Raw genomic sequence first — 15,599 nt, forward strand, 5'->3', positions numbered from 1 at the left:
GTAAGGACAGTCCAGCATACAGTATTTCCACCAATATGTAATTGAGAGTGCTAGTTGGACTGAAGGCCTGCCTTACAAACAGCATTTCTGCAGTATGTTTTTGTGAGTTTGTTAAAAACGGGACAAAAAAAGTGTGCACGCTTGTCTGTCAGTGTATGTGTTGTGCCCTCTGATGGGTTATTGAAGTGCCTGCGCAGGAATCCCAAGGCAGCATAGCTACGTGTATGGCTCTCCTTCTTCAGCTGAGTCTTGGTCTCCTCTGTAGAGCTAGCTCATGGGCCAACCGAGAGATGACCTCCTGCCTCTGTACCTAAATTGTCGGGTGCTTTCCAAGCCTTTCGATATCCAAGGTCTCATTCTCCCTCCTGACTTCCTGCACTTCTTTCTACACTTTTTTCAGTTTCTCACAAAGTAAACTCTGCCTGCAGTGCGTCCATATGTAGGGTCCTCTGTGCAGCCTCCTGCCTGGCTAGGCTCAGCTGCTCCTCCCGCTCCTCCAGCAGGCCCTGCAGACACTTCCTCTCCTTCCCCTGCCTCTGGGCCTCTGCCACTGCTTCACTTAGCTTAGCCCTCAGCCTGCATCTGTCCTCCTCCACCTCACGGATAGCCCTCTGCAGGACCCCAATGTCCTGGATGTTCCAGATACACCTACTCTTCACCTCTCCTTCCCAGCCTCGGTCCTCCCCTGGATCCTTTGGCCGCCTCTCCTTCCAGTTCTCTGCTGCCAATGACTGGAACGAACTGCAAAAATCACTAAAGCTGGAGACTTTTACCTCCCTCACTAGCTTTAAGCACCAGCTGTCAGAGCAGCTCACAGATCACTGCACCTGTACATAGCTCATCTGTAAATAGCCCATCCAATCTACCTCATCCCCATACTGTATTTATTTATCTTGCTCCTTTGCACCCCAGTATCTCTACTTGCACATTAATCTTCTGCACATCTACCATTCCAGTGTTTAATTGCTATATTGTAATTACTTCACCACCATGGCCTATTTATTGCCTTACCTCTCTTATCCTACCTCATTTACACATGCTGTATATTACATTTACATTTACGTCATTTAGCAGACGCTCTTATCCAGAGCGACTTACAAATTGGTGCATTCACCTTATGATATCCAGTGGAACAACCACTTTACAATAGTACATCTATATATTTTTGGGGGGGAGGGTAGGGTTAGACTTAATCCTATCCCAGGTGTTCCTTAAAGAGGTGGGGTTTCATGTGTCTCCGGAAGGTGGTGATTGACTCCGCTGTCCTGGCGTCGTGAGGGAGCTTGTTCCACCATTGGGGTGCCAGAGCAGCGAACAGTTTTGACTGGGCTGAGCGGGAACTGTGCTTCCGCAGAGGTAGGGAGGCGAGCAGGCCAGAGGTGGATGAACGCAGTGCCCTTCTTTGGGTGTAGGGACTGATCAGAGCCTGAAGGTACGGAGGTGCCGTTCCCCTCACAGCTCCGTAGGCAAGCACCATGGTCTTGTAGCAGATGCGAGCTTCAACTGGAAGCCAGTGGAGTGTGCGGAGGAGCGGGGTGATGTGAGAGAACTTGGGAAGGTTGAACACCAGACGGGCTGTGGCGTTCTGGATGAGTTGTAGGGGTTTGATGGCACAGGCAGGGAGCCCCGCCAACAGCGAGTTGCAGTAATCCAGATGGGAGATGACAAGTGCCTGCACCGCTTCCTGTGTGAGGCAGGGTCGTACTCTGCGAATGTTGTAGAGCATGAACCTACAGGATCGGGTCACCGCCTTGATGTTAGCGGAGAACGACAGGGTGTTGTCCAGGGTCACGCCAAGGCTCTTAGCACTCTGGGAGGAGGACACAATGGAGTTGTCAACCGTGATGGCGAGATCATGGAACGGGCAGTCCTTCCCCGGGAGGAAGAGCAAATCCGTCTTGCCGAGGTTCAGCTTGAGGTGGTGATCCGTCATCCACACTGATATGTCTGCCAGACATGCAGAGATGCGATTTGCCGCCTGGTTATCAGAAGGGGGAAAGGAGAAGATTAATTGTGTGTCGTCTGCGTAGCAATGATAGGAGAGACCATGTGAGGATATGACAGAGCCAAGTAACTTGGTGTATAGCGAGAATAGGAGAGGGCCTATAACTGAGCCCTGGGGGACACCAGTGGTGAGAGCACGTGGTGCGGAGACGGATTCTCGCCATGCCACCTGGTAGGAGCGACCTGTCAGGTAGGACGCAATCCAAGAGTGAGCCGCGCCAGAGATGCCCAACTCGGAGAGGGTGGAGAGGAGGATCTGATGGTTCACAGTATCAAAGGCAGCAGATAGGTCTAGAAGGATGAGAGCAGAGGAGAGAGGGTTAGCTTTAGCAGTGCGGAGAGCCTCCGTGACACAGAAGAGCAGTCTCAGTTGAATGACCAGTCTTGAAACCTGACTGATTTGGATCAAGAAGGTAATTCTGAGAGAGATAGCAAGAGAGCTGGCAAAGGACGGCACGCTCAAGAGTTTTGGAGAGGAAAGAAAGAAGGGATACTGGTCTGTAGTTGTTGACATCGGAGGGATCGAGTGTAGGTTTTTTGAGAAGGGGGGCAACTCTCGCTCTCTTGAAGACGGAAGGGACGTAGCCAGCGGTCAAGGATGAGTTGATGAGCGAGGTGAGGTAAGGGAGAAGGTTTCCGGAAATGGTCTGGAGGGGATAGGGTCAAGCGGGCAGGTTGTTTGGCGGCCGGCCGTCACAAGTCGCAAGATTGCATCTGGAGAGAGAGGGGAGAAAGAGGTCAAAGCATAGGGTAGGGCAATGTGAGCAGGACCAGCGGTGTCGTTTGACTTAACAAACGATGATCGGATGTCGTCAACCTTCTTTTCAAAATGGTTGACAAAGTCGTCCGCAGAGAGGGAGGGGAGAGGGGGGGGGGGGAGGATTCAGGAGGGAGGAGAAGGTGGCAAAGAGCTTCCTAGGGTTAGAGGCAGATGCTTGGAATTTAGAGTGGTAGAAAGTGGCTTCAGCAGCAGAAACAGAGGAAGAAAATGTGGAGAGGAGGGAGTGAAAAGATGCCAGGTCCGCAGGGAGGCTAGTTTTCCTCCATTTCCGCTCGGCTGCCCGGAGCCCTGTTCTGTGAGCTCGCAATGAGTCGTCGAGCCACGGAGCAGGAGGGGAGGACCGAGCCGGCCGGGAGGATAGGGGACATAGAGAGTCAAAGGATGCAGAAAGGGAGGAGAGGAGGGTTGAGGAGGCAGAATCAGGAGATTGGTTGGAGAAGGTTTGAGCAGAGGGAAGAGATGATAGGATGGAAGAGGAGAGTGTAGCAGGAGAGAGAGAGCGAAGGTTGCGACGGCGCACTACCATCTGAGTAGGGGCAGAGTGAGTAGTGTTGGAGGAGAGCGAGAGGGAAAAGGATACAAGGTAGTGGTCGGAGACTTGGAGGGGAGTTGCAGTGAGATTGGTAGAACAGCATCTAGTAAAGATGAGGTCAAGTGTATTGCCTGCCTTGTGAGTAGGGGGGGGGACGGTGAGAGGGTGAGGCCAAAAGAGGAGAGGAGTGGAAAGAAGGAGGCAGAGAGAAATGAGTCAAAGGTAGATGTAGGGAGGTTAAAGTCACCCAGAATTGTGAGGGGTGAGCCATCCTCAGGAAAGGAACTTATCAAGGCGTCAAGCTCATTGATGAACTCTCCAAGGGAACCTGGAGGGCGATAAATGATAAGGATGTTAAGCTTGAATGGGCTAGTGATTGTGACAGCATGGAATTCAAAGGAGGAGATGGACAGATGGGTCAGGGGAGTAAGAGAGAATGTCCACTTGGGAGAGATGAGGATTCCAGTCCCGCCACCCCGCTGACCAGATGCTCTCGGGGTATGCAGAACACGTGGTCAGACGAGGAGAGCGCAGTAGGAGTAGCAGTGTTTTCTGTATATAGATTTTTCTACTGTATTATTGATTGTATGTTTGTTTATTCCATGTGTAACTCTTGTGTTGTATGTGTCGAACTGCTTTGCTTTATCTTGGACAGGTCACAGTTGCAAATGAGAACTTGTTCTCAACTAGCCTACCTGGTTAAATAAAGGTGAAATAAAAATTATTGTGGCCCTCATAATCAGATGGCTCTGTTACCTTGACGGCTCCAGCCTTCCTGGACCCACAGATATTGTTCTCCCCCACCAGAGTCAACAGGGAGAAGTGAAGAGGAAACAGTGTCTCCACTCACTGACGGTCCTCTGATTCACAATCAAGTTTCTGTGACTTGTCTCCCCTCTCTTTCTCAACCATGGTCTCTAATAACGGTTGAAAGATAAAATGTTATTATCATTGGTTAACTTTATATAACTTTTTCCTCTTGGGGACATTAAAGTTCATTCTATTATAAATGCTTTAAATGATTACAATCGTTTTAAATCCTTATAAATGTGTGATACTTAAAATGTTTATAAATGATTTAAGTAGATTTGAAATAGGCCTACTACTATAACAATAGGTTGTGTAGACATCGTTTACAAATCGTTTATTCATGCTTATTTATTCATGAAAAATGTAACATTGTTAATCGCACGTTTAATAGTGACATATATTATGGTTGTATATCTTCTTTCTTCTTGGATGAAATAGGAATAGCCTATTGGGTACTTTTAAAACCGCTGGCATTTTCTACACGGTTGGCTAAAAAGCCTACATGTTCATCTAAATTGACAAAGAACTAACTTAGCATACTTAGTTTTCATTGAAACGATTAAAAGCGCTAGTACCTCATGTATTGAAAGCTAGATGATTGCGTTAGTTTATTGCTTCACCAGTGTTGTGGCTGTAGATAGCTACTAGGCAACTTCCTTGACTACATTGTAACCAAAGGATCATGTTTCAGGAAGTAAAGCTGAGGGCGGGAGTATTCGAACTGAAGCCAGAAATACTGTATATAATGACGAGTTGGTCTGGTCCCCGCCCTGACAATGGGAGTCGGCCCAAAGGCGGGAAGGCAGGGGATTTTCTTATCGGTCTGCTTATTGCTATGTTCAGATTTATGACAGGAGTGGACCCTTTCGCTTCGCCTCTTCTCTGCAGAAGTTTCGCAAAGATCGCACCACCCACCACCGGTTTGATCAAAACGGGCGAAAAAAAATTTGATAAATTTGATAATTCATGTTACATTCTTTCGAAAAAAATAACTCAGTCTACTGATCTCAGTATCTTTTGATAATTAAGAATAGAAGTAATTGAGCTTTATATGTTGGATTGGACTTTAATAGCCTACCTGGGTTACATTAGCAACAACAACAAAAACATGTTAATGACTTATTTCGATCTACTCAAGGTGCTGAATGAGAATAGAAGCACACATCCAGGGAGCTGTTCAACTTCCTTTGACACACTGGTGAATGTGTGGTATTGACTAGGGCCATACAATAGACAAGGTATGCCATGCTCCTCCATCAGACGACACGTTTCAATCGTGCTTGCTTGAACCATGGACATGCTATATATAGTGCATCAGGAAGAGCTGATTCCAAAGATGTAATGATGTGCAGGCTGTAAGTCTCCACTGAATGATTTAGTTGTGAAAGCTTTTGCAAAATTTCACAATTTCCGCATCTTCGAAATATTTCAGTGCTTGTATTTTTCATTATTGGAGTAAAGGTAGCTTCAATGTGAATTCTTTTGTACACACCTTTGTTGTTATGTTTACATATTTTACCAACTGTTTTGCTGAACTAACCCAAACGTTTAGAGAGACTTTATAATACCCTATGTATATATACACACTGTCCATAATTCAAAATCAAACAAATCAAATCTTAATCTTACTTAGTAATAAGAACTAAACTGAAGTCTAATAACAGCGCAAACTACTAATTTATTGGAAAGAAACAATAGGAACCAATATGCAGAAACGTGCCAAAGTGATAAACTATTTCGCTAAAGGTATGTATTGTGGCTTCATTCATTTAACTCGAATATGGATATGTGATCAACAACTTATAATTTAAACATTCAAAGGACCAATAGGGGAATAAAAGCGACAGATAGACCTACAACCCTATAGAGAGCAAACAACTTACTGAGAAGAAAACATACTTGACAAATTCGTTTTGAATGACACAACCGTTTATGTATATTGTGATATAACATTCTTAAATGTTTTTGTTAAGTTAAATGCATTTATATTAGCCAATCTACTACATATATATTAACATGATCAAGCTACATTTTAAAAGTGTTTCTCCTCAAACAGCATAGGCCTCTACTAAATTAATACGAATGTGTTGAGTCTGGCTGGCTAGTCTTGCAAGTGGGTTAAAGTTCAATTGGACAGTACCGTCACAAATTAAATAAAACATTCGAGATGTTGGTCAATCAGTGAAACATTATCTTGAAGCATTTCCCGACAGATTTAAGAGATAATAGGTCAATAACCTGTAAGAAAAAAGTTGCACTTTAAACAATTAGCCCCTAACTCAAAGATTACACACAATAACACGCGGGAATGTTGAGTGAAGCATGTTCTTTGAGGCCGCTAATAATTGCGCTTCTTTAGAGCGGTTTGGTGTGGAGTCATGTGGGGGTAGGGTTTACAGGTCACACTCTTTGACCATAGGATTTAATGGAGGGCAGAGCGAGATGGACAATGAAACAAGTTTATTTAAAATTTGAGGTAAACATTTGATTTTCATTGTTTGTGTTTGAAAAGTTTCAAAAAGTAAGCAAAATGTCTGTGTATATTTAGGACATATAGGCGATAATGCATAGTCTGAACTCATTTCCCCACCCCCAGGCGGGGGAGAAAATAGATGCTCATAGAATTTCATGCATGGCAAACCTTTTTGTTGTCAGCCAGAATGGCTGAAGTTGAAAATACAACATCTGCGTGGCAAGGTAAACTATACTAATAAGAACACTCGCTTATGTTGAGAATAGTTGTTGCTTCTGTTTTCAAATGCGCCACCACAAATCACAGGTTGACAAATTAGGGGTGCGTCTTATCTTCCCTTATTTACTTGGTAAGTATACATTAAAGGACACATCATCTATATGAAAATGCATAGAAATAGTGTTTTAACCACATGTTTTATCATGCAAGTTATTAGTGTAATATTTGGCATATTCCTTATGTTGTCTATAGATATTTCATTGTCTATTTAGAAGTTTAATATTTTTTTGTCTATTTTTTTTTCGTTTATAAATATTTTAGAAGGCTATTTCATGCTAGTCTAAAGCTTTTTCTTTAAAATATATACAATAACTTCAAATTAAAGTAATTATACAATAACTTAAATTAAAGTAATTAATCAAGATTAACACGTTCAATCTATTACAACATATTGTTTTAAACATTAAGTTATTTGTAAACACAGATCACTGCGCGCAACTTTGCTTTTGGAAAGAAAACCAAAAAGGTTGCTTTGGGATCAAATTGTAGGCTACTGTTATTTAAACCGCAATTAAGGCTTGAGTTAATTATGCAATTGTGACTAATAGCGGATGTGGTTCCCATGCTGGAAGGGTTTTGTTGGGGAGTGGGGACTCGAGAAATGCACATCACATCACATGACGATACGTTCGCGCCTCTTTCGTAAAACTCTCCGACCAGTAAAGATTCAAAACAACTTAAAGGTAATACGAACAATCAAGATTTTTTGTTTATGAACTAATTTAACAAATCAAAATGGCCGTTAGGCAATGTAGGGATAGTTTTATTCAATCTGTTGAATAAAAGTTTCAAACCTTTTTGCGCACGATGGTCATGCTTTTTGTGCTGGCAGACTAGTTTAGCTAACCACAAGTAGAGATTGTTCTATGTTCTACATGGTATATACATAGTATATATGAGTAATTTAAAAGCTTTTTTTTAAATCGTAGAATGTAAAAAAGTATAAAGCTGGTCAGTCAAACAAACACCCAATACTCTGCGCAATAACTCGCAAGTAGCCAAAACTGTAGCGTATAAAAGGTTAGCCACAGGTTGCTATGGCTAATTCGATAGTATGAGCATTTATGGCCACATTCCTGCACCAACAGATTAAATTATTTAACAAGCCACCCGTTGTATCATTCATTAATTTAAAGTAGAAACTAGCACATTGGTATTTCTATTTAGATTCCAAGTCACCGTTTGGAAAGGTTGTAGGCTAATGAAGCCCCTTACACAAGAAAAATGTTATGGCACCTTTAGGCTATATGGATATAACGTTACTGCTCTATACTTAGGTTAGGTAAAGGTACTAAGGAAATCAGTGAGTAAGGTAAAGGCAGGTAACGGGTATGTATCGAATTGATCATGCATTTCCCTCTATCGCACAAATGAGTAGGCTAGCCCAGAGTGCATTACAACCAAACCAAAAAAATCCCTGTTTGAATTTATCATGGCGCCTGCCCTCGCCTCCCTCTCCATGCGTTATCCTGATTGTAAAGAGCAAATCAGTTTTAGCTTTCTTTTGCCAAATCTTGTATTTGATTTAAATAGACGTGTTATTAAGTTCATAATACCCTAACTAAATAACATGTGTATTTGAAGAAATACATTTTTACTATTTTGTTGCATCTTTCACACTGTTTATGCTACAATTCTGTAAGAACACTTCAATTGTATTATGTTAAGTGTCTTTGCAATAGCCACACTTTTTGGTGATTTGTTAGATTTTTCTATTGAGACTTTTGTTCAAAAGTGGTTAATCTTTTACGTTGCTGCTACTCTCTGTTTATTAGATATGCGTAGTCACTTTAACTATACATTCATGTACATACTACCCCAATTAGCCCGACTAACGGTGCCCGTATATAGCCTCGCTACTGTATATAGCCTTGCTACTGTTATTTTTCACTGTCTTTTTGCTGTTGTTTTTATTTCTTTACTTATCTATTGTTCACCTAATACCTATTTTTTACTTAAAAAATTGCACTGTTGGTTAGGGCCAGTAAGTAAGCATTTCACTGTAAGGTCTACACCTGTTGTATTCGGCGCACGTGACAAATAAACTTAGATGTGATGGTTCTTAAAAAATGTGTTCTTCTGCTTCTCTTTATAGGTGACCTTCAAATACAATGCTTCTAAAATGGAAGGTCAACTCAGAATTACGCCATTCAATCCTCATCGAAAAAAGATTGACTGTTTTCCCAACCCTAATTATTCTGGTTCTGTACAGTATACATCTGTAATCCGCCAGATGTTGTGAGCAGCAGTAGTGTGCCGTTTATCCACTAATTATTCTGGTTCTCCAGCTAAGGTGCATCTAGTGTAGTTAGTGAAATAGTCTAGTATCTACTGCCCTAGTTGCTCCTTCTGGCTGGAGCACTTGTATCCCAACTCTGGACATTTGGTGACAGCAGTTTCATCTGTTTTCTGTCACTGTTCATTTCTGACCTATGAGCTAGCATATGTCACAATTTGGAATTAAGTGTTATATTTTGAAAACGTTTTAGTATAAAAAGTAAATACCACTACCTCACTGCATGTTCTTTCATATTTCTGGTATTACGTATTAGTCAAGTTATCAGCCTTTTTTTTGTAGTTTGTGTCAAGTTTTATTGGGGTATTCCAAGTTCTAGAATATTCTATGTTGTATTGTCCTGGCAGTTCCAAAGTGCTCACAGTGCAGGTAGTTTAAATGAACCTACTGCAGTGTGTGCACTTCAAGTATTGCCGGTCACCCTCCCTTTGAAGCTCACTACTGAGACCACCTTGAAGAGATCCATCCATGGCACATCATGGGTTTACTGTGAGTTTTGCAGGGTTGCTTTCAGCTTCTGAAAATTTCCGCTGTGCAAATCCATGCAAAACTCTCTGTACCTGAGAGACTCAACAAACAGAGAAACCTGTGAAGAGCTTCTGTTCCCCTGGGTCCCTTTGTATTGTTTTATATTGTTCAGAAAACTGCAATATCCTCATGTTCAAGTTTAACACTTTTGCTTTGGTTAAGTATGCAGCAGACAATCTGTCAACGCAGCTGTTATCGCGGGCTTGGTCTCGGGGATGGCAAGCATGGGGATGTGTTATGTCTGTGTGGGTTGGAAGAATGGATTTGCTTGGCAAGCAGTTTTTAGCTTGTTGTTTGTCTTGCTGTTTTTGGGTGGAAGACTTCGCAATGTTAATGATGGCCAAAATCGACCAAATGATGCACAGTATACATCTGTAATCCGCCAGATGTGAGCAGCAGCAGTGTGCCATTTATCCACTTTGTTCCTTCTCTAAATTGAAAACAATTAACACAACTGCTGAAATAAAAGAACGTTGAAGGGTTTTTTCTGTCATTGCTTTTCCTTTACAAATGCAACATCTGTAGAAGTTTGTATCCTTCATAGGACCAGGCTGTGGAAGCTGTGGCTATAGCCAGTACCCCACTAGATGGCAGTAGGTGCATATGGGGTGCTGCTGTACACTTGAACAAGAGAAAAGCAGAAAGCAAACTACAGTAGCACTCAGGATTTGACAGAGAATATTACCATGGTACACATTGTTACAGTGTACTTGTACATTTTTTTGGTATGTGTAATTACACTTTGGAAGGCCTGTTGTTATATGCATAAGATTTATAAAGAAAGAAATGTGTTATGGCTAAAAGCTCATATCACCCTGAAATTATTGTTTTCAGAGTTAATTTAAAATGATGCATGCCACACATGGTTGCCAATAAAACTACCATGTCAATGGGTATTGGGGACACTGAAAGGACTCACTATAGAGTGTAATTATTCCAGCTGTTAATTAAGCTAAATCCATGTGCTGTAATCCTGCTGTCTTCAAATCTTATAGACAATTTAGGACTGTTTTCCTGAACACAGATTAAGCCGTAATGTTTGGAAATATGTAAATGTATGCTTGAATGATTGTCATTGTTTAACGGATACAATGCATCTGGAAATTGTAATAGAACAACATGGCACTTATTCAATTTTACTATTAGTATTTTTTCAGCATGTATAAACACTGGCACACAATTCAGTCAAATTGTAAAATAATTCTTATGCAGTGCAGTCTTGCATGGAGCACCATTTCTGCTTTAACCTTATTTTATAAGCCAATAAACAGTTGAGATCCTCAGATGCTCATCTCAGATAGGCTAAATTGTTTTACGATTATCAATTGAATATACAGTATGTGCTATGTGAGAATTCATAGGATAAAGCGAACGGTGCCGGTTTGTGGCGCGCGCTCCTAATTAAGAGCGATAACGCGTAGTCTTGATTCAGTGCTCATCCACCCTGGCGGAGCAAGTTGAGCGCAAGCAGTAAGGGGGATTTACAACTTTATCATCACCAATGTTCCGCTTTACCCGAACATTCTAAATAACAACAGCAGATATACCTACGAGTTTCTGGTAGAACTTGAATGAGACTGGAACTCTGAGGAGAACACCTTACATCAGCACCCCAGAAGGACATGCAGTTTCGCGGCGTCGGTGATCTTTTGATTGGAAGAGCGGAAGGATGCTTATCAAATAGGGGTCAGGAGCTGCGCTGCTACCTATCCAACGCAACATTAGAGTGCGCTGTTCAGTTAGTCAGTGGTCGTTAATCTTGCTGTAGATTAAGTACTGACTTGGCGCTCGACATTTTATGCAAGGAACTGCAGTGACGGACTAAGTTTACAAATCGGCTACATTTTGTGCGGGTGAGCCATGGACGGGTTTCCGCTGTCTGGCGTGCTCTTTCTGTGCGCCCTGTGCCTGCCGTCCACCCTACCGGGCGGACAGGTACCAGTGCCTCCCAGCTGCCACGAGGTGCGCGCGTCATTTCAGTCTCTGCACCCCGGGTCGAAATGGGCAATGGAGACCCCAGTTTCAGGTAACTATAGCAAACCTCTTTTTGGTACCCGGCTCATTACATTATGTTTTACGTATGATTAGATTGCGTTTGATTAGATTATGTGAAACCGTTTAATGCCTCAGTAGGCATATCTGAAGGTGCTAGATTTGAAATGAATTCTATCTGTTTTAGTTTGCAATTTCATGTTAGCAAATTCCATTGTGAACTCTTAACTACAGGTGTACTATGCCTCTTGGGGAGGACCGGACTATAGCTATTGTTTATGTGTGTATTCCACACTATGTAGAAACGGAGTATAATACTTGTATGGATGTCAACCCCAATACAGGTTCATGTCATCATCAACAATAAACTGCATTACAGTTCAAAACGACCACCGATTTCTCAATGCTAGCTATGCTTCCCCCTTATACGAACGGGAGTTAGCATTTAGCAGTCACTTCTAAGCCTGAAAAGGGACTACTTCTAAATGTTATGCAGCGAAAACGGTCAAATATATTCAAATCGGACTTTAGTAGCCACACAGTGGGCCCTTTTACAATGCATAAATCCTGATTGATTTTACGAATATTCACTTTGTTTGATCAGATTTGTTGAATGTGCACCAGTCTATCCCACGGTCTGCGTTCCATTAACCTCTACCTATTAACCTATTAATTCGCCACCCAGAGGGGTTATGTCATAAACCCTCAAAGTTCCAGAATGGGGTGAAAAAAGCAGTCATATTGGTCAGGGAGAAATACAAACCAGTCTAATTGGAATGAATGGCAGTAGAGGCAAAATCCTGATTTTACTCATGCAGGAAAATAAAAGTAAAGCATGTGATATATCAGAAGTTGTGTAATATATATATACATTTAAAGTTGAACCTTTATTTAACATGGCAAGTCAGTTAAGAACAAATTATTATTTACATATACGGCCTACCGGTGAACAGTAGGTTAACTGTTCAGGGGTAGAACGACAGATTTTTACCTTGTCAGCTCAGGGATTTGAGCCAGCAACCTTTTGGGTAGTGGCCTAACGCTCTAACCACTATGCTACCTGCCGCTACCTACTCCCTGACTAGGCTACCTACTCTCGGACAATATAATTATTGTCAACATAAAATATTGTCATATCATTATAAATACAGTTTATACTGGATTTATAAACATTTTCTATATAAATAGACTCTAAAATATATGTAAACAGATCATAAATGTCTCCATTTTTGTTTTCTTGTAAAGCTGTGAGTGCTATTATTTGATACAATATCAGTACTTGTTGCATTTACAACTTGTCTAAGTCATATCATCAACTGATTTCAGTCAGAGCATGGCTGTGGATTGACTGCATTGTTTGAATGGAATGTTGGCATATTGGTAGTCTGAGTACCAGTCTCTTTAGCTAACGTTCCACTCCTTGCCACTCCTTGTCATTGCCAACGGCTCTTTGGCACATAACATGGAGTAGATTAGCTAAAGAGACTGGTACCCAGGCTAGCATATTGGCAGTTCATTTGAAACGTTTATGGAATCATTCCTCTTAAACTTTCTGGCTAACAAACATACAGTGCAGATAAATTATTCAAATTCCTTATTTTACACAATATCTTATCATAGCACTGGCAAACCATGGTTGACCAACTCCCTGACCAAGATGGCTGACCTTTATCATATCATAAGAACATTCATTTCCATAGGTTCTCCCTATGAATCTTTAAATTTAAATGTGGGCTGTAACTCAGGCTCCTCAACAGAAACTCAGATAATGCTGTTCATTCAACACAGAAACAAAGCAATGGTAAAACAGGGCAGTACTGCTCTGTTGAAGGATGACTGATCTAACATGATTCACCTGTAGGGCTTGCGTATCCATCACACCTAGTTTGAGCACACCACGTCCCCCTGCTGAGAAAGAAGAGGAGGGGAGCTGATTGACAGAACTGACAGAGGAGAGGAGAGCATCTCCTTTGGCTATATAGAGCGCTACTCCTCAGTGTTACAGGGGATTGCATAAATATGAACCAGACTGTCATGGCCCTCAGAACATAACATCTCCTGAAAAGCTGCCTAATGATGCCAAAAGAGGACTCTATAGGGCTCTGGTCAAAAGTAGTGTGCCATTTAGGATGGAGTCTTCACTCTTCTTTCTCCCCATTAGAAGCCCTTTTCAACAATACAAAAGCACATAGAGTTGACTCTTACAGCTAGCTACAGTATCACATGCATCAGCCCACACACTTTTTTACTTCAGCCCTCTGGCTCACATTCTCCAACTTTCTCAGCATCCCTCAACCATGTATTTGTGTCAGTGTAGGTCTTTGGTGGAAACATAGGAGCTTTATCTGTTGCCTCTAAATAACCATCTATCTGTTGCTTCTAACTAACCATCCAATTAAAATAATATAGTCAGACAGTGCCTTGAGCAGCAATATAATGCCACCTTTGTTGTAGCCACTAAGACCTTGAACATGTATCTCGAATTAGAAAACCTTTTCCATGGTTACACAGGTTTTGAGCTGTTACGTGCTCAAAGCATGTATGGATTAGACAACCCAAATAGAACCGTATTCTTTATAGTGCACCTATTATAGTGCATTAGCTTTAACCAGAGCCTTATGGTCTATGTGTAAGTATTGTACTATGTGGAATAGGGTGCCCCACATTAGAGGTCGACCGATTAATCGGAATGGCCGATTAATTAGGGCCGATTTCAAGTTTTCATAACAATTGGAAATCGGTATTTTTGGACGACCTTTATTTAACTAGGCAAGTGTCACGGTTGTCGTAGGGTAGAGACCAAGGCGCAGCGGGAAAATATATACTCATCTTCTTTTTATTTGGTGAAGAAGGAAAACACAATAAACGTATACAAAACACAAACGAACTGGACAGTCTTGTCAGGCACACAGCTAAACAAGCACAATCTCCCACAAAAACCCATGAAAAACAAACTCCTAATTATAGGACCCTCAATCAGAGGCAACAATAACCAGCTGCCTCCAATTGAAGGTCCAACCCCAATTAACTAAACATAGAAATACAATAGACTAGATAGAACATAGAAAAATACTAACATAGAACATAGACTAACAAACCCCAAACCACATAAACCAAACACCCCGCTACCTAAATACATAGCCCAAACCACATGAACAAACACCCCCTGCCACGTCCTGACCAAACTATAATAACAAATAACCCCTAATCTGGTCAGGACGTGACAGCAAGTCAGTTAAGAACACATTCTCATTTTCAATGACGGCCTAGGAACGGTGGGTTAACTGCCTTGTTCAGGGGCAGAAAGACAGATTTTTACCTTGTCAGCTCAGGGATTCAATCTTGCAACCTTACGGTTAACTAGTCCAACGCTCTAACCACCTGCTTTACATTGCACTCCACGAGGTTACTCGAATGCAGTAAGAAGCTAAGGTAAGTTGCTAGCTAGCATTCAACTTATCTTATAAAAAACAATCAGTCAATCAATCATAATCACTAGTTAACCTACACATGGTTGATGATATTACTAGTTTATCTAGCCTGTCCTGCGTTGCATATAATCGCTTAGGTACACGTTGCTCCAACCATAAACATCAATGCCTTTCTTAAAATCAATACACAAGTATATCTTTTTAAACCTGCATATTTAGTTAATATTGCCTGCTAACATGAATTTCTTTTAACTAGGGAAAATGTGTCACTTCTCTTGCAAACAGAGTCAGGGTATATGCAGCAGTTTGGGCCGCCTGGCTCGTTGCGAACTGTGTGAATACTATTTATTCCTAACAAAGACAGCCGACTTCGCCAAACGGGGGATGATTTAACAAAAGCGCATTTGCGAAAAAAGCACAATCGTTGCACGACTGTACCTAACCATAAACAGCAATGACTTTCTTAAAATCAA

At 41.7% G+C, this 15,599-nt stretch overlaps 1 protein-coding gene and 1 long non-coding RNA gene across 2 annotated transcripts in view; both read left to right on the top strand.

The window, feature by feature from the left end:
- The first annotated feature begins 7,318 nt into the window (after positions 1-7,318).
- LOC106612043 (uncharacterized) lies at positions 7,319-10,186 on the top strand. The gene is made up of 2 exons (XR_001330221.2): positions 7,319-7,562; positions 8,975-10,186. It is a non-coding gene; the product is annotated as an uncharacterized LOC106612043 (long non-coding RNA).
- A 971-nt stretch (positions 10,187-11,157) lies between these two features.
- Positions 11,158-15,599, top strand: part of gpc3 (glypican 3) — a 425,503-nt gene continuing 421,061 nt past the window's right edge. The window contains exon 1 of the mRNA XM_045724105.2: positions 11,158-11,729. Coding sequence (XP_045580061.1) covers positions 11,564-11,729 — 166 coding nt within the window. The 5' untranslated portion in view covers positions 11,158-11,563. The remainder of the gene's footprint in view (positions 11,730-15,599) is intronic.

This window comes from Salmo salar, chromosome 09 (genome assembly GCF_965601325.2).
Source record: "Salmo salar chromosome 09, fSalSal1, whole genome shotgun sequence".
In the NCBI taxonomy this organism is placed as follows: Eukaryota; Metazoa; Chordata; class Actinopteri; order Salmoniformes; family Salmonidae; genus Salmo; species Salmo salar.